We start from the raw sequence: 27,822 nt of genomic DNA on the forward strand, positions 1-27,822 counted from the left end.
TATAGGAAATACCCAGATTAGATAAATTCATAGAGATAGGAAGCAGAGTAGAGGCTGCCAGGGAGGATAAGGAGAGGAAGAGGGAATCATTGCTTAATGGTTACAGTGTTTTTATGTAGGCTGATGAAATGCTTTTGGAAAAATAGTGTTAATAGTTGAACAACACTGTAACTGAAATTAATTCTCCTGAATTGTGCCCTTACCAATTCAAGTGGAAAGTTACATATATCTTACCAGGGTTAAAAAATAATATGCCAGAAACTTGAATTTGTTAATTTTTATTTTTATTTATTTGTGGTTAAGCTGGGGTCTTCTGTGTTACCTAGGCTGGTCTCAAACTTGTGGCCTCAACTGATCCTCCTGCCCCAGCCTCCTGAGCAGCTGGGTCTAGAGGCATGCACTACCTTGCCCAGCTGAATTGTATGCTTTAAATGGGCGAATTCCATGAAATGGGAATTATATTTCAGGAAAGCTGTATAAAAAAGGCTTAGCTAGTGCCTGACCCGTGGTAGTTGTCGTGATTGTCAGTGCTTAGTGAATATTTCAGTGTGATTCCATTTTATATTAGAACAGTGTTAATGACTGAAATGAAAATGCTCATACAGCTTTGTCTCTAATGGGTTGTTACTGTCTCCCCCCCCCACTTCTGTGCCTCAGAGTGATTGATTTAGGAGTCATGACTCCCTGCGATAAGATACTGAAAGCTGCTCTTGACCACAAAGCAGGTACTGTGCAACTGTCCTTTGGGGATTACTCTCAGTGTCACTTCCCCAAGAGTCTGTGTGTCAGTGTAGTAAAGCTCACTCCATGTGGGGTCTAAGGGACATGCAAACTGTCAAGTTCAGCTTCTGTAAGGGGCTGCTGGGGTGGCCATCTGCACTGGGAGTTGATAGAGGTGTGTGAGCAACTGGGCAACTGCTTCTGATCTCTGGAAATGGAATGGAGACCAGCTTCTTAAAAGCAAACACTTGGATTTGATTTTTTTTTTTTCTGGATATAGTTGTTTTTATAAAACACTGTGTTGTTTGAATCTGAAAAATCACCAAGTAAATAAAATCTTGTGTTGTATGGCTTCCTAAAACTGTGGCAAATACTTCAAGTTATAATCTTATTTGCTACCAAAAGCAAATAATACATTAAAATCCCCCAGAAAAAAAAAGGTGTCTTAGTTAGAAACTGGCAGTTCATGTTAGGTCTTGTGGTCTGTATTATAAAGTTTTTAAAATGGGTCTTAATACTTTTCCTTTTTTTCTCTTATCCTCCTCATTGTCCTTTTTTCCCTTTCTTTTTAAAAATCATAGACATAATTGGCCTGTCAGGACTCATCACTCCTTCCCTAGATGAAATGATTTTTGTTGCCAAGGAAATGGAGAGGTTAGCTATAAAGATTCCATTGTTGATTGGAGGAGCAACCACTTCTAGGTAAGTCCTAGTAATGAGCTTTATGCCTTGAGTTTTGCTAAATATGTGTTCATAAACAGTGTTAAAACCTGTTTTTTCCCCCTGAAGCATGTACATTGACTCCTTATTACATAAACTTTCTGGTCTTTACTTTGATGAGCCTGAACAATTTCAGAGCACATTATGAATAGGAAACTTTGAGACTCCCTACCCCTTGCTTTTTTGGGGTTCTTTTGGATTACAGTTAACTTTTCCTTAATTCTCTCACTTCACATTCAGTTTCTGAGAATTGTAATGAACTGTTACCTCTCTTGAAATCAAATTGTATGCCCAAACTGTGCTTTTTTGGCATAAAGTTGTTGCTTGAACTTCTGCCCACTCTCTGTCTTAAAGAGAGATAGTTTTTATAATTATTGAAGAAACTCTAATCTTCTAGTGGTTTAGAGTTAGAAAATCCTTCTAGCTAGAAAGAACCAAAGGGATACTTTGGAGAGTTATCTATGAAAGGAGAACTTTTAGGATAAAAGATGTTTACATTTGGTTGCATGGTCTGTATTTTCTTGGGGTCTTGATTATGTGATTTATTCAGAGATGTGTTAATTTTGGATACAAGACTTTTTTGCAACATTCCTTATGTTGCACAACTGTTTACATCAAGCTGCAGCATTAAACTTGATGTATGCAGTTTGTTTTTTTGGTACAAAAATATAATTGTGGTCTGTCATAAGTATTCAAGAGATCCTTAGAAAGAGCGAGAAATGTATTTCAAGGAATTGGATGAAAGACCTTTAAAACCATGGTTGTAAAATGGGATAAATACTTAAATGGGCAGATATCTTAAAGGGCATTGCCACTTATATTGATATGACAATGGTTTCAAAATTAAAATTTCTTTATAAAAACTTCTTAGAAGTATCAGGAATTTGATACTTGTACGGATTAGAACTTGATCAATAGTCTGTTTTATTATGAAAAAACCTTCAGAACAACAGGACTGGCTTCTTGGGATTCATCATTGCTGGCAAAATTAGAATCATTGGTGGCTCTTAACAGTTATATCCTGATGCACAAATGGTGACATGGGAAATCATTCACTGTCTATTCTAATTGTCTGCCAATATTTGAAGGTAGAAAGCTGGATATCATGACCTCACAAGGTTTCTTCCAACTTTCTAGTGCCTTGTTTCTCCATAAACTCTCTCTTTTCTGGTTTTCTTCTCTTCCATGTTCTTTGCAGTCTCTGGAACTTTATTTGGAATATAAAAGTCTGGGAGACATTCCTCTTCTCCATTGTGGGCCTGGAGCAACCTTTGAAAAGAAGGTTCTCATGTAGCATCCTTGAGCTTCCATGGAAAATTCCCAGTTCATCTTCCCTTCTGAATAGTGACTGTGGATCAGGTCTGGAGTCTGGCTTCACTGAGCTCTCCTGTTTGAATAAGCACTTCTACTGAAGTGTAACAATCACACAGAATGTATGCAAGTCATACAGGTGTGTGACTTGATGAGTGTTTGCAAAAGTGAATCCATCTATGTAACTACCTCCAAATCAAGAAATAGAATGTCATTGGTACCTAGCAGCCTCTCTGGGTCACATATCCTGGCATCTTTTGCAACAGAGTAACCACTCTTCTGCCTTCTATCCCTGTAGGTTGGTTTTACCTGCATTTTTACTTTATATAAAATGGAACAGTACTGTGTATGAAGGCCCAACATTGTTGTTAAAATAAATTTTAGAGAATTTTTTTACTTATACATGGACACAATATCTTTATTTTGTTCATTTATTTTTATGTGGTGCTGAGGATCAAACCCAGTGCCTCACCTGTGCAAAGCAAGTGCTCTGCCACTAAGCCACAACCCTCAACCCAGTTTTAGAGTTTTTTTTGCCCCCATTTCATTGTATCATGTACTATGATTCAGACATCCATGCCTCTGTTCGTAGACATTTGGGTTTTTCCAGTTTGGAGTTCTCACAAACAATGCTGCTGTAACATTTTTGCAACTGAGTTTTAGTATATCTGTGTGTGCTTCTGCCCAGAAGAGAAGAACTAGATCCCAGGACAGTGTATAACCATCTTCATTGACTATTTCCAGGCAGTAATTCTTGATATGTTTTTCATTTACATTTCTTTGCTGTTAGTGATGCTAACACACCCTTTCTGTGTATATTGAACATATACTCTTTAAGTTTTTTTTTTTTAAGTTGGATATTCTGCCTTATCATACTGTTTTAGGCTATAAGCCCTTTATCAGATATACAGCAAGTAGATTCTTCCAATCTTGCTTGCCTTTTGCTGTTTTAGTGAAGTCTATGGATCATAAAAGTTTTTAATGTTTATGAGATCTGATTTTTCATTATTTTTATTTACAGTTAATGCCATTGATGTCTGAATAGAACTATTTTTTCTTAGGCTGCTTGGCCTACAGAGCATTCAGGAGCCTGAATGTCTCAGAAGCCTCTCTCAGACCCCTGATTATTCCTTCCTCAGACCTGTTGAGGGCTCATCAGGGTTAGTTCTTGCCTTTGCTAGCTGCAGTTGTATAGATAATAGCTCAGGACTTGCAGATTTTTTTTTTAATTTATTTTTTAGCTGTAACTGGACACAATATCTTTATTGTATTTATTTTATTTTTATGTGGTGTTGATGATTGAACCCAGGGCCTCGCACTTGCTAGACGAGCGATCTACCGCTGAGCCACAATCCCAGCCCCAGGACTTGCAGATTTTTACTAGGACAGATCTTTGAAGAGATATAAGTTCACAGCTTTTCTAAGCCCCAGTGGCTTATGGTAGCATGAACAGAACTAGACACTTGACTGGGGGTTAAGGCTGTCCAGAGGCTGAAAGGCGGTTACTCATTTGGGGTCAAAGATGGGTGGAAATATACTTGGAGTAGTCTTTTTAACCTGTTGCTATAAAAGAATAGAAAACTTATTGCAAATCTGATCCTCTTAAAAGCAGGACTTCCAAAGGGTATATGTTGTGGCAGTTAGCTTTCACATTTTAACAAAATTTTAGCTAATTACTGCAAAATGTCTTTTTCAATTATTGTTTGTGTAGCTTGGAGAAATCAAGAGGAAGTCACATTGCTCCAAGGTAGAGATAATTTTCCGAGTGTGTGTGTATATGTGTTTAATTGCTAGAAAGTCATGTGCTAAATCACACATAAGTGCTTTTATTTTTCTCTGTGCACTGACCATATAGAAGCTTAGAATTTAGATGTGTGTTTAGGATTTTATGGGATAGATTTATATGCTAATATCACTCCTGATTCCATCTTAATCTCCTTGTCTTTATTTTCTCTTTCTCATTGTTGTCATTGAATTTTAAACATTTGCAAACATTGGAGAAGACCTGTTGGATCCTGGTAGTCTTGAATGATTTGGCAGAGACAAAATTTGAGAGTCAACCTTAGGATCTAGTACTGTGCTCTTAGTGTGCAGGAAGGGGCAGAAGGGGCAGGGAGATTCTGGTGTTTTGCATCTTGTCAGGCTTTAGAAGGACGGCTTCTTCTAGGTAGAGAAGCTTGTGGGGAAAAAAAGTGGAATTGATGTCAAATTATTTTATAAGGAAATAGGAAGTACTCTTAGTGGCTAAGCAAGTTTAAATGTCATGCCTTCGATCATGTAGCCTTGCCATTTTTATGTTGGAAAGCAGCACTTTGCTTTTTTTTTATTTATTAATAGTAGAATTCAGGGTTTATTCTCTGTCCAGAAGCTCATCAAAGAGAGAGTGGGCTCAAATTGACTGAGGACCCTTGAATGCTTAAAACTTAAAGTCGTACTTGTTTTCTCTAAGGGAAAGGCTGTCTGAGTGTTACCAGGCTTAAAGTAACACTTTCTTGCAGGATACGTATGTCAAGCAGAATGTAGAGAAGTATTTCCATACATTCAGGGAGCTTGCCAACTGAAGGGGAGGAAGCAAGGTTAGTCTCAGTTGTACTCTGTTTTGAAACTGGGGCAGCTTTTTAAAAATAACTTTTTCCTCTGTTTGAAAATCCTCCCCTTGGCAGAATACTCAAGATGTCTTCAAACTTTTGTTGCCTGAGTGCACCCTTAGGCATAAGACTAAGACACAGGAGGCTGTGGAGTTCATTCCAGGGTCTGCCTCTGCTGCTCTGTGCCCTGCTTCCTAGCACAAAAACTATGTTGCAACAGCCGGCTTGTGCTGGAAGGGACTCCCGTATAGTTCGTATAGTTCAATTCTTGTGGCCTAAGGTTTTAGTTTTTTGCTTCTCATTTACAAATGGAGATGTTCTTAGAAAGCAAGAACAGGTGTGGGATTGTTGGTCCTGTCTCACTGTGCATGGGTGCTGAGTGCCTTCCCAGAGAAGCCTATAAAAATATGTATACTTATTATACCTTTAATATAATAATACTCTCCAGGTCTTTAAAAATTACTTCAGTAATCCCCTCATGAGAACATGTCAACAATTAAGAGGCTGTGAAGTAAAATCCAGTCTCTCCCTGCCCCTTCATTCCCACCTTTTCCTTGTGTGGACACTTGGTGTGTGCCCCTTTGTAGTTTTCTCAGTACTCAGAATCTTAGCTATCCGGTTGGTTGTTTGGGGCAGGTTGACTGTGGTATTTGTGTTTTTTAAAAATGGATTTGCATAAATTTTTGTTCTATTAGTTGGTTTCTTTCTCATATAATAGCATATTCTGGACAAAATTCCAAACAAAAATGCACTTTAATTGAGGAAAAGAATGTGAAACCTCCTGACTTGGGTGAGTGTGCTGCTTCAGGGTACCAGGGAAGAGCAGGAAGCTCCAGGGTGCGGCTGCCACCATCTGATGGGTTCCTAGCCTCTGCAAGCTCTGTAGGGAGGCTAGGGAGGCTACATGTTTTTCCAATTCTCATATGAATTTAGTGTGTTCTAGAATGAAACAGCAAATATGCAGCCTGTGCTAAACATCAAGCAATCAGAGGGCAATTTGTTTTGCATTTTAGTTAATTAGGTAATTTTAAGGATTAATTGTTGTTTCCCAGTACCAACATTTTCAAGTTTGACAGCAAGGATTTGGGGCTGAATCAATCTTAGTACAAAATTTGTTGCTTATACATTTGTTTATTTTTTGTTGAATTTTGGGACTAGGGTTCCTTACTACAACTACAGGTGGGACTGGGACCACGGGGTATTGATGCTGGCCACACAGAGGTGGCAGCAGCTAGGCAGTGTGTCTTGTGTCCTTTGCCTGGTTCCTGGTTCTGCAGGTACCTTGGCTGGTTGCCTGGCTCGTTTGAAGAAAGGGAGGTAGTTTGACCTTGATGACATCAAAATGCTGGGACTGCTGCTTTTTGGTTCACACAGGCTGACAAAGAGCCAGGCCAGGGGCTCGGCCCTTGTTGGCAGAAGCTGAGGACAAGGTCTTTTTCATTTGGTCACAGACTTCTTTGTAACCTGGGCCTATTCATTCATGTCATTTCTCCCCATCTTAGGATAGGAAAAAGTCATTCTTGCTTCTCAAGGAAAATTTGAAATTCAATATTTGTAAGTAAGTACCTTGAAATCTTTCTCTGGAAAACACTGTTGAAAGACATTATCTCTAATGGTTCTGAACAGGAGTTGTGTAGGAACTGTCAGTACTGATGGATGTGCTTTTCTTCCTGACCCTTCTTTTTAGAACCCACACAGCAGTTAAAATAGCTCCAAGATACAGTGCGCCTGTGATCCACGTCCTGGATGCATCCAAGAGTGTGGTGGTGGTACGTGTTGGGCTTTCCTTTTCATTTCACGTATGTTTCAGAGAGGACAAAGGAAGCAGTAAGAGCCAGGGGAGTGCCCAGGACCTTTTATTTTTGCCCAGTTCTGCTAAAGAAACAGTCTAGGGCTTACGGTGTGCCACTAGAGCATCTGCTGCTTTGGAAGGAGGTCCTGGTGAGCATGTCTTGTGTTCTCAAAGACAGACCAACAGCAGATAGAGAGGGATGGCACCAAGACTCCTGTGACCTAGACAGCTGCGCTGACAGACAGAATTTTCCAGTTTACACACATGAACAGACACGCCTTGACCACTGCCAGAGTTAAGCAGAATGTAGGATTTTAAGAATGACCTTTTTCCAGATAGAAGAACACTCAAGAATGGGACAGTTGACTGAAACAAGGACAGAAAAACATTGACTAGGTATTAAAATCACAGAATAATAGATTCTCTTTCTTAGCAAATATAATAAACAGCTTGTGCAAGTGTCTTTCCCTGCTTTTCTCCTTCAGTGAATAAGAGATCCTATCTTATTACCTGTTTTATTATGTTTGCTGAATAATAGGAAACAACAGTTGGAGGAAATCTGAGACCATGTGGCCGACTAGTTTTCAAGTTCATTCTGAGCTGTAGAATTCTTGCCAATAAGTGATGTTTGACCTAGAAACTCAGTGTGGTACAGAAAAGAGCCAAGTAACCCTTCCAACCTTTGCCCCACTCCTGTTTCTCATCAGGAGAGCAGGGTTTGACAATTGCCAGTGTAGGCCAGTCTTCACACTTGGCAGGGGAGAAATGCCACCAAGGAGGCCTGGTGGTTTGGGAGGACTTCCAGTGGTATCATGCAACCTGGACCAGGTTACCCACGTTTCCTGAGCCATCTTTTGAAGGAATTCCTGTGAATCTGAAAAAATTCAGATCTGTGAATTTTTTTTTACATGGAAATTATACAATAATTGCTATTATTGAAAGTTTGTGGACTACCAGGTGATGAAGTAAGTGCTTCACACAGGTTATTTAATCTCCAGAGTGGGCTCAGAAGGGAGATACTTTTATTATCCATTTTAGAGAAGAGAAAATAGGAAGGAAGGGATTAATAATTCTTGAGGCCACATACCCATCAGATGGCAGGTGTGGAACTGACTGAATGCAATCCTCCTTATTCTGTCCTAAATTAAACCTGTTTTCATTAAATATTCAACAACTTTTTATTTAAAAGGATAAAATTAAATGAGGCTGAAATCATAAAATTGGCCTTTTAAAGTTTTCCATTGACATAGAAAAATGTGCAAATAATCTATAGTTTTAAAACTCAATTTTAAAAACAATGTTTGTGACTTAATTTTGGATCATGTTTCTTCAGAGCTTATATTAAATCCAGTTTAATGACCAGTGGTCACCTTTTAAAGCTCTGTTGGCTATTTGCAAGTGCTGTGAATGGTGCTGAACATTTTCCATCTGGGGATAAGGCTGTTGGACCTGCTTGAATGCTCAGTGCTTGCCCTACAGGTGGGTGTGTGTTGGGGGGTGTTGGCCCTTGAGTCTAGGTCTGGAGGACAGACTCCTTCAAAACAAGGCCTTGCTGGGAGCCAGGCAGGGGAGATAAGGAGCGGGCAGGCCTTGTATTCATGGCAGTGCACTCCCTGGGCTGGGGTTTTCAGCTATGCTTAGCTCTCCTCGTGTACAACGAATTGACCACTCTTCCAGGTGACTCAACATATGTCATATGGTAGGTCATTTGGATAACTGCTAGTGACTCTTTCTAGGAGCCAGTGATAGGTTTTGTTTTGGATGGTTTTTAGCTCAGGTTCTTTTGCTCTAAATGGAATGAACGTTGGACAGCACCATGCTTTAGTAGCTATCTTGTGTATTTGAAAGATTTAAAGATGTAGCAAATATTATAATCAGGCCTGAGTATTCCCTTTGCTTTCTTTCCTTTCTTTAAGAAGGGTAAAGTTAGTTCTTTTAAAATTATATTTAAAAATTTCAACTTACTTTCTTTCATTGTACAAGTATTACCATAAAAAGTAAAAAACAAATGGAGGTAAATAAAAGTTGTGATATGTCTTAGTGGTTAGCATGAAACATCTGATAGACCTCAGATTGCTAGATTAGCAGCACGTTGGCTATGAACTTTTTCCTTCCCTTATGTGCCTCCCCCTTCCTCCATCACCCTTCCCTCCCTCCCTCCCTCCCTCCCTCCCTTCCTTTCTTCCTTTCTTCCTTTCTTTCAAGTAAGGATTGAATCCAAGGGTACTATACTACTCAGCTTACATCCCTAACCCTTTTTTGTTTGAGACAGGGTCTCACTAAGTTGCCCAGGCTGGCCTTGAACTTGTGTTCCTCTTGCCCCACATTTCTGAGTTGCTAAGATTATTTTAGGGGTGTGCCACTATAACTGGCAGAGCTTGTTTCTTTAGTCAACCAGTCATATTGGGCAGGAAGGGCTACTGGGAGCAGGGGGCTCCCTGAAATATGGAAGGTGCCAGCAAACTGTAGTAGTAGATTCTGGCTACCAACTAGCACCTGTGCCAGGGGATTATAAATGCTCTGCATGTTAGAGAAATCCAGAGATGGGTCTCAGGGTACATGATTTAGCAGAATGCAGCACTGTTAAGACGTTGGTTCCTTGTACTTGGGGAGCTGAGGTGTGCATCGCTCTCTTGTTTTCATTTGCCTCACTGGGTTTCCTAAGTGAGAACTTTGTGGGGGTGAGTTTGTGTAAGGCAGTGAAATACTTCATTTGGGAAACTATTTTTTAGGCCTGCCACAATGGTCTTTTCTGATTATATTTCTTAATGAAGTGATTATTTTTTTTTTTAACTATCCCATAGGTGATGGGATTGTTAATAGAGATACTTAGGGAATCCCATAGTTTACAGACTTTTAAACTGGGAGGCACATCAGCCATCATCCAGTCTTAAGTTGTGTAATTTTAGATGAAGTTGCTGAACTTCCTTGTCTTTTTTTGTGTTAGAAAATCCTGCTAGAGAATGAGGGAGGGATAGTGCTGTGGTTTTCTGCTGATATAATCATTAGCGGTTCTTCTTTCTTTGTAATGTTATTTTGAGCTATGGTGAAAGCTAGTCTTCTACCAGCTTAATAGTCATAATCACAAATAATTTTTAGCTTACCTTGGTTTTATAATTTAATGAGTAATTTCACATTTTCTTAGATTATCATTTTTCTTTCATATCTTAATAAAAGCTCCCAGTTGAGCATGAAGGTTAGCCTCATTCTTTTGTTAAACACATCATAAGGGCATACCTTGTATGCTCCATATGTAAGTGAGGCATCAGGGGTGCAGAGGTGGTTGACATGCTCTTAGTTCTCAAGGAATCTACTTCTATAAGGGAAGTAGATGTGGCCTGTGGGTGATCTGGGTGTATTTGAAGCACTGAAGAAGGTACTGAACCCACTGTCTCCCGATCCCTAAGATCACCTTCAAATTCAGTGATTCACCAAAAGGACTTGGAGGACGCTTACTCAGACCTTGCTGACTTGTCACATATGCCCACGTGTCTGGTCTTAGCAGCTTAGTCTTCAACCCTTCTAAGGTTAAACAGATACAGCCTGAACCACAACCCTCACCATAAATGATATTGTTGGTATCAACTCTGGCAAGGCCCAAAGCCCAGGTATACAATGACACTCTTATCAGGCAGGATATCCCAGGGGCTTAGAGCTTATCTACAGGGGAGGAGTCCAGGATTAGGACTTTCTTTGGCATGTACAGGATTTTGTACCTAAAGCTCACTGAGTTCACCTGGTACTGCACGCCTGGGCAGGAGTGAACACAGTTGGCCAAGTGAGAGAGAACGTTGTTAGGGGAGCCTTTCTTAGGGAGGTGTCTCCAGAGTTTTTATTGTTTGCTGTTCTCTGGTTACTGACTTTATTTTGCATTTCAGTGTTCTCAACTGTTAGATGAAAATCTAAAAGATGAATTCTTTGAAGAAATCATGGAAGAATATGAAGATATTAGACAGGACCATTATGAGAATCTCAAGGTAAATGACAGAAACAGGATTTTATTTGTTTGGGCAATAAGGTGATCTTGTGGTGATCTTCCTTTACTGTTTTAAGGAAGGAAAAGGCTTAGTTAGGGTCCTTTCAGAGAAGTCCTGCTTTGTAATTCAAATCAGAGTTCTCTATTGTCTTAAGTTCCCAAGCACTTTTGGTTATATTAAAATGAACCTTAATCTATTGAGGCAAACATGTGCTGGGTCCCCCACAGGTGGTCGGTGCTGTGCTAGAAGCCAGAGTTATGAGAATGAATTAATATGAGCTCATACCTGCCGGCAAATAGGAGCTGCACACTACCCATAGAGCTCTGCTATGAGGGAATAATGAAGGAAAATGGAGGTGTTAGCCAGGACCTTCCTGAGCCTCTTTCCCTGATGAACTCACCCTGACTGTGCAGAACTGTGTCAGTAACTGTCCTGCCCTCTGTCAGCTTTGAGGAATCTATAATTACTCTTTTGAAGTCTTTGGGGTATTTCCTCCTGGTTATTTGCTTCTGGGATTTTGGTTGGGGGAGTGGAATTTGGGAGTTGTTAGGGAAGTGAATCAGTTAACAGACTGCATGAAGAAAGGACGTGGATTGGTTTTTGAGTTGCCAGCAAGCCTGGCTCACTGTGAGTGGCTTTTTCTTTCCCCTTAGGTTTGTCCACAGTGACAATTCCTTGGTTTTACCTTCTGGTCCCCTGGGTGGTTGATGATAGGCCTCGGGTGTTCTGAAGGCATTGGCATGCAAGACTGTTGGGGCTGCAGGGTAGCCTTATAATTACATATCCATAGCTAAGAGAAAGTTATTAGTCTTTTCTGCTCCTGTTCCAGTGTCTGAAGCCATGTTGGATAGAAGAGGAGAACCTTTTTAGGATAAAGATTTTCACTAAATGGCATTCATTTTCTTGCAAAGATTCTGTATTGACTTTCTTGGTTATATGTTTATAGTAGATGTGGAAGAAGTAAGAGTCTCAGCCTAAATAACTATTTTTTCCCCCAACAGGAGAGGAAATACTTACCCTTAAGTCAAGCCAGAAAAAATGGTTTCCATATTGACTGGTTGATGGAACCTCACCCAGGTCTGTATGGAGATAGCTGGGTGTGATAACTGACAATATGCTGAGGAGATGTTTGCAATTTTGGGGCTACAGAATGAAACCAGCAGCTAGTGACTCTCAGTTGTGCATAATAACAAGTGGCCCTGATGACTGACAAGAAAGTAAACAGGAAAACCTGTCGTCTGCTAGACACTGTCCTGAGAGGAAGTTCAGACAGCTCTGTAGTGAGCATGGGTGTAGGCTCCATTTTGACAGAAGAAACTGAGTTTCAGGGAATAATTGAAAGGTTCCTAGGATTCCAGTTTGGATTTGTCTCTTAAGTGTTCAGGGAGCTACAGGACTGTGCTTTCTCTGAGCTGTGCTTGAGTGGTCCTCCCTCAGCCTGACCTGTGTCTTGAGCAGGCCCAAGGGCAGGCGGGGAAGGTCTGAAATAGAAAACTCCTTTATACTCTCAGGTCTTGAAACAGTGCAGCAAAGCTTCAGCCCCTATTTCTTGCTCACCTTGTATTTATCTGGATGCTTCCCTTTCTTTTTGTTTCATTTGGTTTCTTCCTTTTGTTTTTTTCCTAGCTACCTTGCTCACATAGGTGTTCCCAAGGGAATAGAATGTGTGAGGTGTTTGACAGGCTCAGAGAGGCTTGAGCTACAAATGCAAACCCAGGCAGGGTGAGCAGGGGTTGTGTTAGTTGAAGTCATAGTTTCAAGTAGTATCTCAGATCAGCTTTCAGTGCTCACGACATCTGTGTTGTACACATGCTCATCAGAGTTGAGAGGATTAAATTGGAAATGTAGGTGTGCTTGGTTCTAATTTCATTCCCGCCGAGTGTAGTTTGGTGGAAAGAATGCCAGATTGGGAGGAGGGGGGTTCTCAATGCCAGCTCGCTGCTGGCTGTTTCTCTGAATGACCTTGAGTGTCTGTCTTCCATATCTGACCGTTTCCAGGGTGTAGAAAGGAAGTCCTGTGAGGCTAATGTGAGACATGTAAGAACCTTGGAGCAAACAGATCCATTGCTGTGTAGTCCCTGCTGTGACATTTTGCCTTTTGTCTCACTTTGAAGTGGGGCTAATAGCCCTAGGGCAGGTCTGTCTTGACCAAGTCAGGCATCCCAAACATGCTTTGATAGAAATAGTCCCGGGAGGTCCCACTGTTCCTGACAGAAGTAGGGACACTCTCCAAGTGGCCATTTTTCAGGGCTCTGACCTGCTGTCCAAGATGTGGGGCCCTAAGATATGGACCCCAGAAATGTTGTGAGGACAGCGTAGCATTTCAGGAACTATAGGAAGAAAGGAAAGTTTCCTCTCAAGGGCCTGGGTGGTAGAGTTTGGGGCAACTCTTGATCTCTGGGTGACCAGGTTGATCGAGAGTAAGCCTGTCCTCTGACTCTGCAGCAGAAGTTTTTCCCTGCCTCCCTGGAAAGAGGCCACTGTAATCAGGAGAATGGGGGTAGTAGTCATGCAACCCCTAAGGGGACCGTATGACTTGTTACCAAACAAACTGACATAATGGGTGTTTATAAGAAGAGATTGTCCTGTATAAATAGGACACAGTACCCTGTGTCCCTTCCTCCCCTGTGGAAATAACCACAATGCTGAATTTGGGATTTCATTTCTGTACATGTCCTTATACTTTGTGCATATGTGTTAGCAGGCAGTACTGACTTGTTTCATCGTTGCAGACTTTATATACAAGTAACTTACTATCTTTGTTTTTCTGTGGCCTTTGTTTATTATTTACTTTGTGGACCTGGGAATGAAACCCAGGGCCTTGCACATACTAGGCAAGCCCTCTACCAGTGGGCTGTACCCCACCCCTGGTGGTCTTTATTTTATATTGTTTTCATTTGTATAAGGGGAAATTGACACAAATCCTCCTTTTTCCTGGGGTGGGAATGGAGGGCTGAGGGCAGTATTTCCAGGGTGGTGGAAACACCATGGGAAGAATGGTTTTATTTAAGGTTCAGTGCAGAATGACTCCTTCCCCAGGGTAATTTAAAGTTCCCCTCTTTGTACAAAAACTCCTACGGGTGACAGGCAGGAGGCAGAACGTGGGAGCCCGCAGAGTGAGGCTCAGGGAAACAGGCCTCTCAGGCTCTGCACCCGCGCAAGGGGCTCAGCCTGTGCCAGAATTGCCCACTGTGTTTCCCTCCTGTAGTGAAGCCCATGTTTATCGGGACCCGAGTCTTTGAAGACTATGACCTGCAGAAGCTGGTGGACTACATTGACTGGAAGCCTTTCTTTGATGTCTGGCAGCTCCGTGGCAAGTACCCGAATCGAGGCTTTCCCAAGATATTTAACGACAAAACAGTAGGTTAGTTCAGTAGGTCCTGTGTTACTGCCTGATATTTAAGATGTAGTATTATGACTTTGAAGGCAGGAGTATTTGATAAGACATGTATTTGAATTATGCAGAGTGTAGCTGCTTTCATTTTATTAACCTGCTTAACTTTCAGATGGTTTTTAAATTGCGTGGTCAGTCCTATTACGGAGACTAAATTTGGTGTTTCATTTATTCACCCTTTTGATAAATGTTTATTGACATCTTTTACATGCTGGACTCTGTGCTGGGCACTAGAGATAAACAGAAGGAGACAGTTAATCCTGCCATCCAGTACCTGACTCACTGGGACAGCTGAGAATACTGGAAGTGCTACACTACTCCTGCGGGTCCTGCAGACCCAGGAAGAGCTAGAGCTCAGATGGGGAGCTCAGACCAGGCTTCCTGGATGAGGCAGTATTCAAACTGCTTTTTGGAAGTGGGATTTACTGAGGCTGGGCCTGGGGATGTGAGGTGGCACTGAAGTAAAGGGCATTCCAGGCAGAGGAGGCAGATCTGAGAAGGCTCAGACAGGTTTCCTGTGTGGGGAACTGCCAGGAGCCCACTGTGCCCAGAGCATTAGGGAGCAGAGAGGGATTGGGGGTGATAAACTAGAGAATGGGTGAGTTGATAAATTGAGCCCCAGTTCTCACAACTAGCCTCACCCCCAAACCTACCCTCGACACAAGGGCTCACAGTGCAGAGCCAGTCAAAGTTAGGAAATGGCCAGATCAGAGTGAGTTGGAGGGTGGACTCAGAAATATGAGGTGAGTTTTGGGAAGAGTTGAGAAGCCAGCCTTTGCCAGTTTGTTGGAGAGGTCCTGGGCACATATGTTAAGATGCTGAGACTCAGCAGCTCCCAGGTAGCCAGGAGGGTGATGGTTGTCAGGGGCTTCTCACTGCGCTGCCCCTCAGCCTCACAGGCAAGAAATCATGGGGCTGTAGGACTGGCCCCAGCATGGGCCTGGGACCTCAGTGTTATAGATGCAGAAACCAAGGGAGGGTGTTCTGGGGCCTGACTCCTCTGTGCAGGCACAGCATTGAGGCCACATAGGAGCATTTGGAGCCACTCCTTCCTCCTTACCCTGTCCCACGCCTTAAGATCACTGTGGAACCAGGAGAGTCATGGGTGCACAGAAATATCAGGGAGACTGGGATTCAGCCTGCTTTTCTTGCCCTCTGATAGACTGCTTTGGGCTGCCATAGCTTTGGCTCTCAGCTTTTTGTGAAATGGAAAAATGCAAGTGGCTTGAGCTGGGGGAGGCAGACTGGGAGCTGTGTTTCAAGGGAACCATCAGCCCCGCCTGCTTCCTTTCAGCTGTGCTGGTGGCCAATATCAGAAGGCTTAGAGGGGAGTGAGGAGGGGTGAAAGGGAAACGGGCCCAGGGGTGGTGGTTTTTAAAAAAATAAGCATTCCTTACTGGTTACTTTTGGCATCTTTAAGTGAATTCTTTCTGTATTTTCCTAATAGGTGAAGAGGCCAGAAAGGTGTATGATGATGCCCAGAGTATGCTGAATGCACTGATTGGTCAAAGAAAACTCCAGGCCAGGGGTGTGGTTGGATTCTGGCCAGCGCAGAGTGTCCAGGACGACATCCATCTGTATGCAGAGGGTGTGGTGCCTCAGGCTGCGGAGCCCATAGCCACCTTTCATGGGTTGAGGCAGCAGGTACGAAGGGTGTAGGGACAGTGAACACACTGCTGTTACTTTTGGGTTCAGTCACTAAACTACAACATTACTGTAAATTGAATCCGAGCTTTGTATAAATGATGCTCCACCTCATCCTCCATGGGCCCAGGCCCACAGCACCTGTGAGGATGGCAGGAGAAGGCACAGCATGGGTAGACCTGGCAAGGCCTCTTGGGCAGCAGCAGAAGCGTCTGCAGGTGGACAGGAAGCATGGCTTCCTGAGCCACAACCCCTGCCCCTGCTGAGGGGTTTAATCACCATCTTGCCTGCAGCACTGGCTGATTTTCTGCCCAGGGTCAGGTTGTACTTGCTTTCATGGCTGGCAGATAGCTTGTGAAGCTTCTGAGTGGCTATTCATGGATTAATTGATCAGTCACAAGCAATACCACATATACAGGAGCATCTGTGGATAGTACCAAGGGAGCGTTGGTACCTGGCCCCTGGCCCTGACTCTTCTGAGCCTGGTCTGGTTGACCAAGTTCTCTGAGCATCAGATGTCTTACCTGTGAGGTGGAGCTAGTAGTATCACTTTCCTAGGCTGTTTAGAGAGTTAAATTAGCAGTTCATATAAAGAATGGCATCTAGCGAGCGTGTGGTTAATGTTAGTTAATATTCGTTGCAACCTGTTTGTCTCTTCAGTTATTTATTGACTATGTAATGTTCATAAGACCTTAGTTGTCACCTTAATTCCTGGGAGAGTCAGTCATCAGGTGAGAGTGGAAAATGGGCAAGGATAGGCACCTGGGCTATGAAGAGAGTCACAAGCAAACCCAACTGAGCTCTTTGGTTTCAGACTGTCCTGGGGTGACCCAGCTGTCTCCTGCACTGTCCCCTGTGGCAGACAGCGCATGGCCTATATAATGTTGACCCTAATAGTTTGTTGAACCACATCTGATGATGTTTGTGGAGCTTATACATCTAGTGGTCCCCATGCAAACATAGCACCAGGACTTAATGTTGATCTGGATTAAAAATACATTGAGGACAAGCTGGGTGCAGTGGTATGTGCACATTATTCAGGAAGCTGAAGTAGGAATATTGGAAGTTTGAGGCTAACCTCTGCAATTTGGTAAGACCTTGCATTAACATAAGTAGGGTTGGGGATGTAGCTCAGTGTAGAGGGCCCTGGGTTCAATCTCCAGTCCAGTCCAGCAATAAAACAAAACAAAAGGGGCGGGGGTGGAGAAAACCTTATGGTGGGGGGAACTTTTTTTTTTTTTTTGTATGCTTGTTTAAGATTCTGGTTCCTAGCACAGTGCAGTGTGTGAGTGAACAAATAAGTGGGTTTTTAAAATCTTATTTTACTTGTATCCTATTCCATTTTCTGTTGCTATGACAGAATACATGAGACTGATAATTTATTAAGAAAAAAAATTATTTCTGTTTATATTTTGGAGGCTGGGAAGTTCAAGCTATGTAGCCACTTCTGGTAAAGGTCATGTACTGCTTCATAACGTGGCAGAAATGGGGAGAGGGCACAACACGCGCGCGCACACACACACACACACACACACACACACACACAAGGAAAGACGGTTGAACTCCAGCCATAGTTTACCGTTCCTGTAAGAAAGACAGTAGTACGTTTATAAGAATCCAGATACCTCCCACCAGGCCCCCATCTCCCTACATTGCCACTTTAAGGAATTACACACATGAACTTTTTGAGGCATACACTCAAACCACAGCAATTTGTTTATTCAACAAATATTCATTGAATACTCACTATGTCAGCTACTGTTCTAAGTGCCACAGGTTTAATAGTGAGCAAAATAGGTAACATCCCTGTGCCATGAAGCTTAATTATTTGAAGATCCCCATTTGCTTTCCTCTGTGCCAGTCTTGGTGCCAGATCCATGCTAATAACCTCTATTCCTGCTGCTTGGGTTTTAAGGCCGAGAAGGACTCTGCCAGCACAGACTCGTACCAGTGCCTCTCGGACTTCATTGCTCCTCTGCATTCTGGGATCCGGGACTATCTGGGCCTGTTTGCTGTTGCATGTTTTGGGGTGGAAGAGCTGAGCAAGGCCTATGAGGATCAGGGCGATGACTACAGCAGCATCATGGTCAAGGCTCTGGGGGATCGGCTGGCAGAGGTAAGGCAACGATGGTGTACTGGGCACTGAAGTGGAGTCCAGCTGGGTGAGATAACCACAACAGTATCAGAAAGATACCACTATTAAAACCACTCTTTTTTTCCTTGATTCATATGCTGTGCTGGCTTTAACATTACAACATGTTTTAGAATTCATGAATCCTTAAGTAGTTTTCACGTATCATCCTTCAGGCAAAGGAAAACCTTCAGTGGTGCTGTAGTTACCCATTGCCTTAGAACCTTGACCTCTTGCCTTATGTCTGATGCCTCCTTTACTTGCTGTGGTGTGATGTTTTTCTGAAAACCCCCCAGAATTAAAAACCAGATTAGGTGTGGTGGTGCACATCTGTAATCCTAGTGGCTGGGGAGGCTGAGGCAGGAGGATTGCGTGTGCAAAGCCAGCCTCAGCAACCATGAGGCACTAAGCACCTCAGTGAGACCCTGTCTCTAAATAAAATACAAAATAGGGCTGGGGATGGGGCTCAGAGGTTGAGTGCCTCTGAGTTTGATCCCTGATACCCCCTGCTGCTGCAAAGCAAAACATGTTTGTTTTAGAACCCCTTCTGATGTTCGTATCTTCTATAGATTCTTCATCTTGCTATATGGGATAGGGCAGCCAAGGCTGTGGGGAGAGCCTGCCCCCTTTCCCTGTGGTGAGCCATGGAGGAACGCAGCTGTGTGGTCTCTGCTGCTCTTTCTGGGAGTGGTACTGTAGACTGACCTTCAGAGAACATTAGTATTAAAAATCTTGAAATTCTCAGATGATTAAACCTGACACTCAGAGTCCAGGTTCAGGTTGCTGTAGAGCAGCGGAGTGGCTAATGAAAGGATAAACTCTCAAGAATGCAGCCTGTCCCCTCTTGGCAACTTCACCTGGGTTGTGGGCCTGCCGAGGGAGGCTGTTCCATGTGGCTTTTACCGTAAGGGAGGTTGCTGGCATGCCACATGCTCCTGCCGCTGCCTGAGCGTGCCTCTGCTCTGGTTCCTAGGCCTTTGCAGAGGAGCTTCATGAGAGGGTTCGCAGAGAATTCTGGGCCTACTGCAGCAGTGAGCAGCTAAGCATCCCGGATCTGCGCAAGCTCCGGTATGAGGGGATTCGGCCAGCTCCCGGCTACCCCAGCCAGCCTGACCACACTGAGAAACTCACCATGTGGAGACTGGCCAACATCGAGCAGTGCACAGGTGTGTGTGTGTGGAAGGGTGAGCGCCTGTCTTTCCTCACTCAGTTACGCTTTTTACCAGGGTAATGGCACCTATGGTTAGAGATTTTTAAAAAATAGAAGAGTTATGATGAAATCAATTCTTATCCCTCCCTTTCTCACTTTTAGCTATGCATTGTATTTTATTTTCACTACTGTATTGTCTTTTTATATCACCTTTATAGACTGATCAATTTAAATTATTTTCTCTTGACCCATCATGGATGAGATGTCTTCTCCCACCCCTTGCTGGCCCATTCCCCTCTTGCCCCAGGTCTCTCTTGCTGGTGTGATAGTGTCTTTCATCCCTCCTTAGCAACCCACAGATGATGTCCTGTTGGTGGTTTTATCTGCTTCAGGCCCATATTGTTTGCTTGTGGTATCTCTGGACACCAGCCTTTCAGAGTTCCCAGCTCCCTTCTCTTTCCTATCATGCTGGGATGAACATTTATGCTCTTCTGTATTCATAATTCACTCATGTTTTATCTATGTTTTGATTCTCATAGTTAAAATGGAAAGTTGGCACATGTCCTCTTGAGATGGAGCCCTGGGTGCCCAGTGTCAGCGTCCCTGGCCCAGGGTAGAATCTGCCATGGTTTTGTGGCTGTGCATTGTCCCATCCTTATGCAGGTTCTAGCCCTTACCACAGATCACGTGGTTGACAAGACTAAGGCAGAGTTTGCAGTTTTCAGTGGGAATAATGAAAGGCATGCTGCCAAGCTGGCAGAGCTAAAGGAATCCAGGTTGAAGTGAGAAACTGCAAAATGCAAGCAGTCCTGGGATCTGGATTTGGGTCCTATTTTCCACAAGCCAGCTATGGCAAGGCACTTGACTTTTGAGTTGTTCTCTTTCCATGTCCATAACCTGAGTAGCTTAGAATAGATAGCCTTGGGAGTCCTTTTGGGTTCCCAGACCCCAGGAGAAAGTATCGCTTCTTTTTGTGCTGTTGTGAGCTCATTCCTCACTGGCACCAGCTGTCAGTCATTGCTCGTGTTGCTGGCCCCTGGAGCTATGTGGAGCTGTCAGATGGCTGTGTCTTCCCCAGGCTTAGCAGCGGGTCGTGGCCTCTGCACTGATCTTTGGTAACAGGGGAAGAGTACAGAGAGTCTCTTCCCAGTCTCTTGTATGTTCTGACTTTGTTTTTCTGTCCGGTAGGAATTTGCTAGACCCTTGTGGTCACAGCTTTCTTGCTGGGCCATGTGTCTACCTAGAAGGTATAAGTTTACTTTCATTTATGTGTTCAGCAAGTCTACTGAGTGCCATCCAGTCTACTGAGTGCCCCGCACGAGGCCCCCAGTGAATGAGCGTTTTCCTGTATTGCTCTCTCTAGGCATCAGGTTGACAGAGTCTTTGGCAATGGCACCCGCCTCTTCAGTGTCGGGCCTCTACTTCTCCAATCTGCAGTCCAGATATTTTGCTGTGGGGAAAATTTCCAAGGATCAGGTAAGTGTGTGGTTTCCTTGGATGCCTGTTTTATATGGAACTCTAGAATCTATTTTATTTTACATGTGAATGAGAATAAAGGAAGGGAAGGGAATGACGATATTTTCCCCATTAATGTCTGAATTTGATCTTAGCCCATTACCTTATTCCAGCCCTCCTTCTACCAGGAGCATACACAGCCTGCTTCCATACAGCGGGTATTTATTAAGTACTGTTTTCTGCCCAGAGATGAAGGCAGCTAGGTAGACATCTATCTATCTATATAGATATCTATCTGCATTTAACTCAGTAGATTGCTACTAAGAAAAGAAATGAAAAGAAATGGAAGGTACTTAATGTTTTTTGACAAAACCTGAGGAAACTTTAGTTCAGAAAGTCTTAACACTTGGATTTACTTGGGTGCTTCTGTCTTTTGCAGGTTGAAGATTATGCTCTGAGGAAGAACATGACTGTGGCTGATGTGGAGAAATGGCTTGGACCCATCTTGGGATATGATACAGACTAACTTTTCCTCCCGCCCGCCCTCCTCCTCTTAACCTTCTGTATGCTTGCTGACCCCAAAGAAAGATAATCCAAAGTGCCTTAAAAACAACAACAAAGGCCTGAATGCATCTGGTCAGCACAGCCCTGCTTCTAGCTTTGGAAACTATCCTGGAGACGCTATGGAGGAATGGGGCTTCTGGGGACTTCTGGAAGACATCACTGTTTTTAGGTACCTTGAATGAATAGCAGTGAGGTTCCATGGCTCTCATGGTGTCCCTAGTACCTGAGGACTGGACAAGCTGGAGACAGGTCTTTTGCATTTCAAAGCAAGTCAGCCTGCTTCTTCTCCATTTTACCTTGGATCTAGGAGGGAACTTACTTCTCCTAGAAAAGAAGCCTGCAACCTGGTTGGAATAGAGAAATAGAGAAATGTAACCCTGGAGCAGAGTGCCACTGTGAGAAATGGGGTGTTTTAATCTAAATGGTCCCAACAGCAGACTCTGACAGGAAAGAGAGTATCTCTGCTCTCTTGGAAAGACCTCATTTTCTAAGGCTCAGCTAAATGGCTGCAGAACTCCTTTTGACAAAGGCATCTCACTGCTTGCCTGTCAGAAATATTGAGCTGTTTGCCCTGGTGTGACTGAGTGCAGTCATGCTCTCCAAGCTTTTTTGTGCTCCCACAATTTCCTAATCTCTTCCCTGAGGGGGGATAAAAGGAAGTGGAGAAGGAGTGGCAATTAAGGGTGGTTCATGTCTTTTAGTTGTCTTCAGAATTGAGCAGATTCTTAGCTTAGCTGCAGTGACCTTTGCAGAGTTGGACTGTGGACAGTTTGAAGTCATTCAATTCTTCTTTTTCTATACTGATCCAACTTGATAATCATACAGTTTAGAAATAGCCTATTGACTTGTTCTGGGTCATTTTAGGGGAAATGGTAAGTGCATGGACCTCAAAGTCAGATATATGTGGACTCAAATTTCAGCTTTGGCTATTTAACTACTGTGTGATATAAGTAAATTACTTAGGCTTTCCAATACTGCTTTCTCATCTGTAAAGTGAGAATAAAGAGTGGTTTTTGTCTCATTGACATGAGATGAAGACTAAAGGAGATGACACATGTGGGACAGTTCACATGACATCTGGCACACAGCAAGTTCTTAATAAATGGTAACTTCTGTGGAGTTTTGTAGGTAACCCCCAGACTCATCATGTAGCAGGTGCTCCTGGAAAGAGAACAAGAGGTTAACAGAGGGCAAAAGAATGGGGAAATGTGCATGGTAATGACTGGACTGAACCTGCTAGATCAGGGGTTCAGACCTCATTTGACTGGGAAAGAGAATCTGCCTCCTATGTTATGTGCTCCACTGGGACTCACTCATTGTGAGCCAAACATCCTCCCTTATCTCACTGCATATCAGCAGGCCATGCCCCTAAAGCAGTGGTATGTTCAGGTTTGTTGGAGGTGAAAGGGGGAAAATAAAAAGACTTGGGAAATAATTCTGTATAGCATTCATAGCATGTATGTGTTTATTACAGAGCAACATACATTTCCAGCATCACTTACCCCTGAAGTGAAGGTGATTGTGTATTTTCTTTAGATACACTTAACTTGTTTCAGATTGAGAATAGCACTTGGTGTCCTGAGCCACCTAGTTGGAGGACTTACTTCCTGTTCCATAGCAGGTATATTATTTAGGCTTTGGGACATTCTTCTGTGGGAAAAAGAAACCTCCTTCAAATATCTTAATGTATTTTATCTGAATAGTTACTAAGAGTGTCTTGATTGTTAAATACTTGCCATATCTTCTCTCAGCTGGTTTGAGATAGAGTGGCTTTCTTGAATGTGATATCAGTTTAATCCCATGAAAAATCTGTTTCTAAAGACAAACATTTTGTAAGTTCAAGTACCTACTGTGATCATTAAAAATATAAAATACAACCTGAAAGGCACCCTCCTGGGTTTATCTCAGGTGCCAGAGAAGCAGGACTTCAAAGGCAGGGAGTTTAGTGACATTCTAGACTCAGGTCTTCCCTGTGTGGCTTACTCAACCCACAACCTCTTCCATTGTCAGCATCTGGGACTGACGAGAACCACGCGCTTAGCACCTCCACATTCACCAAGGCTCCATGTTAACTTTTCCCTCTAAAGAATTGTCCCCATTTTGCTGCTGGTTCTGCTGTTACTGAGGAGGCTGGTTTGCAGGAGGCTGTTGGTTGATCTCAGGTCTTAAATACTATTTCTCCTTTGAGCCATTCTGCTAGCCGCCACCCTTCATATGGTGAACTCATGGAGAACAGTCAGGCATGCCGTCAGCAGACCTAGGGTGCCTCGCCCCTTCCAGCCATCTTCTCCTCATGTTCTCTGTGTAATGCACACACATACACAAACCCCTGCCCTGTGCTTTCTCATTACTCCTGCCACTAGGGACCTCGTGATTATTAGTCCCAGAGGCCTTTCCAACAGGTTTTTTTTTCTTTGGTTTTAGACAGTATTGACCAGTTTTTCAAAAAATTTCTCTACACTGGTTCCCCCTTGACATTCCTTCTCTAGTTAACCCTCTATATTTATGATAATTTATCAGCCCTTTTCTCTACCCACTGAAACTCTCATGTCCCCAGCAGTTGGTCAGCAGTGGCCTCTCAGGCAGTGCTATCTGAGAGGGGAGGCTGTCTAGTCGATAGCTGCAGTCCTCTCCATCCAGACTTCCTTATGCTGATGGACATGGTGATGCTCAGCTCCTTCCCGAGGACATATTTGGGTCTCACCCTGTGTCCCAAACCCTGTCTTTGATGCCTCTCGTCTTAATCCGAGCACATTCACTGACGGAGAGAGATGCTTCTGCCTAAGCCACAAGCCTTAGGCTTACCCATAATCTTTTTTCAGAACTTTGCACTTAAAGATGCACTTATCCTACTTGAGTTGGATGGTGGTAGATTTATTCAGGAACACAGTGATGGAGTTCTGTTTAGCATTTGAAGAATAAAGAGCTAGGCACAGTGGTGCACTCCTGTAATCCCTGCAGCTCAGGAGGCTAAGGTAGGAGGATCACAAGTTCAAAGCTAGTGAGACGCTGTCTTAATAAAAAGAGACTAAGGATGATGTGGCTCAGTGGTTAAGTACCCCTGGGTCCAATCCCTGGTACAATAAATAAAAAAGTAAGTAAGTAAATAAATAAATAAATAAAACAGTTTAAAGGCTAAAGAAGCATCAAAAGAACAAATAAGGACTGGGGTTGTAGCTCAGTGGTGGAGCACTTGTCTTGCATGTGTGAGGTACTGGGTTTGAGCCTCAGCACCACATTAAAATAAATAAAGATATTGTATCCATGTATAACTAAAAAATATTTTAAAAAAGAACAAATGAAGAACTGTTTGTTCACAGAGAATGGGACAATTAAAGACTATAAAGATACTAAAGCTTCCCAAACTGAGTATAGATTCAATACTGTTTCCAATAGAAAATCAAACAAAGGTTATGCTAAACATAAGCAAATATTTAAACTTATGTAGAATAGCAAAGGCATAAGAGGGCCAGATGCTTCTGAAGATGAAGAGGGTTAGGGGATTTGTTTTACAGTACATCAAGTTTTATCATAGAGTGTCATGTGGTGCAGAGGTGACTTTCTGAACAGTGGAATGAGAGCCTAGAAACCAGTCCATGGATGTGTTGTGTTGGCCTTGGTGGCCCAGCAGGAATGGTGTGGCCAACGAGTGAGGATAGGAGGGCCAGCTTAAGAAGTACAGTGCTAGAGTGTGGCTGTCCATCTGGGAAAGAAGGACAGCCACACTGTACTGCTTCCCCTCTTGCCCGACAGCCGATTACAGATGTGCAAAGTGCAGACAGCAGCAGTTTTAAACTTCACATGAAAACCTCCATAAGGCAGGAACAAATTTCTTGAGGCACAGGCAGTAACCCTAAAAGATGATTAAATCAATTCAACCAAACCAAGGGCTATATTAAGCAAATAATTTAATGTGAAGAAACAGACCAGAACTTGAGAAAGACGTATTCACAATACAAATGACTGATAAAAGATTAGTTATATAGTTTGTATTTTGAAAAAATAGAAACTTAAAAAGGCATTTCGCATGGGGCTTATAAATGAATAGGAAGATGTCCCTAGCATTATTGATTCGGCAAGTATGAATTAAGACCACAGTCTTAATTCCATTGTATATCCTTAAGATTTGAAAAATCGGGCCTGATCATAGGAGGGGTTAGAGAAGATCTGTGAAACGCACACGTTGTGCAAGTCACCATTCCTGTAGAAAACAGTTACACTTGCTGACATGAATGTTTGCAGATCTTGTGATCTAGCTTTCACCTCGCAGTCATGTTCAACAATGTCTTGCCCTTTAGTATATGCAGGAATGTGCAAGAATGTTCATAGTAACGTGTAATAATTTGTAACTAGAAAAAGTGAAACATCTGTTTGTAGAGGATAGATTCATAAATTACGTATATTTACTCTAAGTGATTCTATCTGTAATGAAAGTGAATGATCTGTAGTTATACCTGGCAATAAGAATGAATCTCAAAATGTTAATGGAAAAAACAATTTCCATGACACTACTTATAGTAAGATACAATTATCATAGAGCTCAAAAATAAGCAAAACCAAAGAATATGTTGTCTGAGCATGCATACAAAACTGTACTATTAAAAAAGGTAACAATGATATACCAAAATTTAGCTCAGGAGGATCAATAAATGGGGACTGTCTGTCTTCCATGATGTAAATCCAGAGAGTGATCTGCCAGGTATGGGCAGCAGCTGAGCAAGGAACTTTTGAATTTCTGTAGTTCCATTTGTTCTTTTACCCAGAGAGCAACTCAGTAAAGAAAAGCAACATTGCATTTTAGTTAGAAACACTAGCAGGTAAGGTCAAATGAATAACGTTCTAGTCCTTGGGTGGGAGGGCCTGGGTGTGTGCTACATACAGTTTCGCTTTATAACTGTCAGTTCTGTACATCTGAAATATGCTATATTGAAAAGATGCAGTAAGTATATTGTAAAAAATAAAAGCAAAATGAAACAAGATTCCTAAGTCTGGTGTGTTTGTATGTCAGATGTGTTTTTTGAAGAAAGAAAAAGTATTTTAGCCAGAATGGACAGTAGTTGGATCAGAGAGGGGTGCATTTGTGCACCTGCCAATAGCTCCCAGAAATCAGGTTTTGGTGAAAAGGAGAAGAGGCAGGCAGGTTTGGAACCTTATCCATGTTTTTGTTTATAGTGTCTTAAAATAGTGCTGGTTCAGGTGCACAAGGAAGGTTGGCAGATTCTCTAATTCTATTTACGTTTGCCATTCTTCAAATGTAATTTTAAAGATTTTCCTCAACTTTAACTTTTGAGTGTTAACGCAGTAGCCCCCTTATCCCTGGGGACACACTCCAGGATTCCATGGATGCCTGACACCACAGATAGTACTAGATCTTTTTTTTTTTTTTTTTTTTGAGTGCATTACAGTTGTAATATTGATGGGATATATGTAATTTGGCCAATATCACTCCCATTGCTTTCCTCCCTCCCCCTCCCACCCCTTGGTCCTTTTCCCCTATTGATTTCCCTTTGATTTTTTGGGATATCCATCCCCACCTTTGATAGTACCAAATCTATTTTTTTTTTTTTTACACATACATCTACGAATGCAGTGCTTTCCCATCTTAGCCAGGCTCTTATACTGTGGCAGTATCTTTTGCCATTTGAGGTGCAGAAGCAGAGCTAGCACAAATATCCTTTTCTTCTGTCACAGTTTCACAGAAGATTTGTTCTTATTAGTTATTGGTATGTTCTCCCCCTTAAGTTCAGAACTTTAATCTTTTCACCTAAAGGAACTTTGACTTATATGAATTGCCAGCATCACTACTCTTACTCTTTGGGGCCACTACTAAGTAAAATAAGGGCTAGTTGAGCACAGGCACTGCAATACAGTAACAATCTGATAACCAGGACAGCTACTAAGCAGCTAACAGGTGGTAGTATATACAGCATGGATATGATGGACAAAGGGGTCATGTGTGTCCCTGGAGGACAGAGTGGGCACAATGTGAGTCTTCATCATGTCACCTAAAATGACAGAGCACAAAACTGATGAATTGTTTGTTTCTAGAATTTTCCATTTAATAGTTTTGGACTACTGTTGGCCATAATAACTGAAGCTGTAGAAAGCCAAGCCTTGGATAAGGGTGACACTCTAGCCTGTTAAGACACTCAAAAAACAAGCAAACCAGTTCTTGCTGAAGAAAGGATCTTGGGTTAAATGATTTTGGATTTGAGATTATATATTCTATGAAATGAAAGAAATAAAACACAAACATGCAAATGATGTTTGTCAGTCTGTCTTCCATGATGCAAATCCACAGAGTGACCTGCCAGGCAGGTATGGGCAGCGGCTGAGCAAGGAACTTTTGACAATGCAACATTGCGTTTCAGATTAT

The 27,822-nt window shown here is 42.5% G+C and overlaps 1 protein-coding gene across 2 annotated transcripts in view; it reads left to right on the forward strand.

The window, feature by feature from the left end:
• Mtr (5-methyltetrahydrofolate-homocysteine methyltransferase) overlaps positions 1 to 26,297 on the forward strand; it is a 104,595-nt gene extending 78,298 nt beyond the window's left edge. For both annotated transcript variants that reach the window (XM_076872843.1, XM_076872845.1), the window contains 11 exons: positions 658 to 725; positions 1,302 to 1,422; positions 7,027 to 7,108; positions 11,010 to 11,108; positions 12,110 to 12,185; positions 14,317 to 14,472; positions 15,950 to 16,146; positions 18,062 to 18,262; positions 19,251 to 19,443; positions 20,791 to 20,903; positions 21,322 to 26,297. In XM_076872843.1, coding sequence (XP_076728958.1) covers positions 658 to 725; positions 1,302 to 1,422; positions 7,027 to 7,108; positions 11,010 to 11,108; positions 12,110 to 12,185; positions 14,317 to 14,472; positions 15,950 to 16,146; positions 18,062 to 18,262; positions 19,251 to 19,443; positions 20,791 to 20,903; positions 21,322 to 21,408 — 1,393 coding nt within the window. In that variant the 3' untranslated portion in view covers positions 21,409 to 26,297. The remainder of the gene's footprint in view (positions 1 to 657; positions 726 to 1,301; positions 1,423 to 7,026; positions 7,109 to 11,009; positions 11,109 to 12,109; positions 12,186 to 14,316; positions 14,473 to 15,949; positions 16,147 to 18,061; positions 18,263 to 19,250; positions 19,444 to 20,790; positions 20,904 to 21,321) is intronic.
• Positions 26,298 to 27,822: the final 1,525 nt, after the last annotated feature.

The sequence above is a fragment of the Callospermophilus lateralis genome, chromosome 13 (genome assembly GCF_048772815.1).
Source record: "Callospermophilus lateralis isolate mCalLat2 chromosome 13, mCalLat2.hap1, whole genome shotgun sequence".
Lineage (NCBI taxonomy): Eukaryota > Metazoa > Chordata > Mammalia > Rodentia > Sciuridae > Callospermophilus > Callospermophilus lateralis.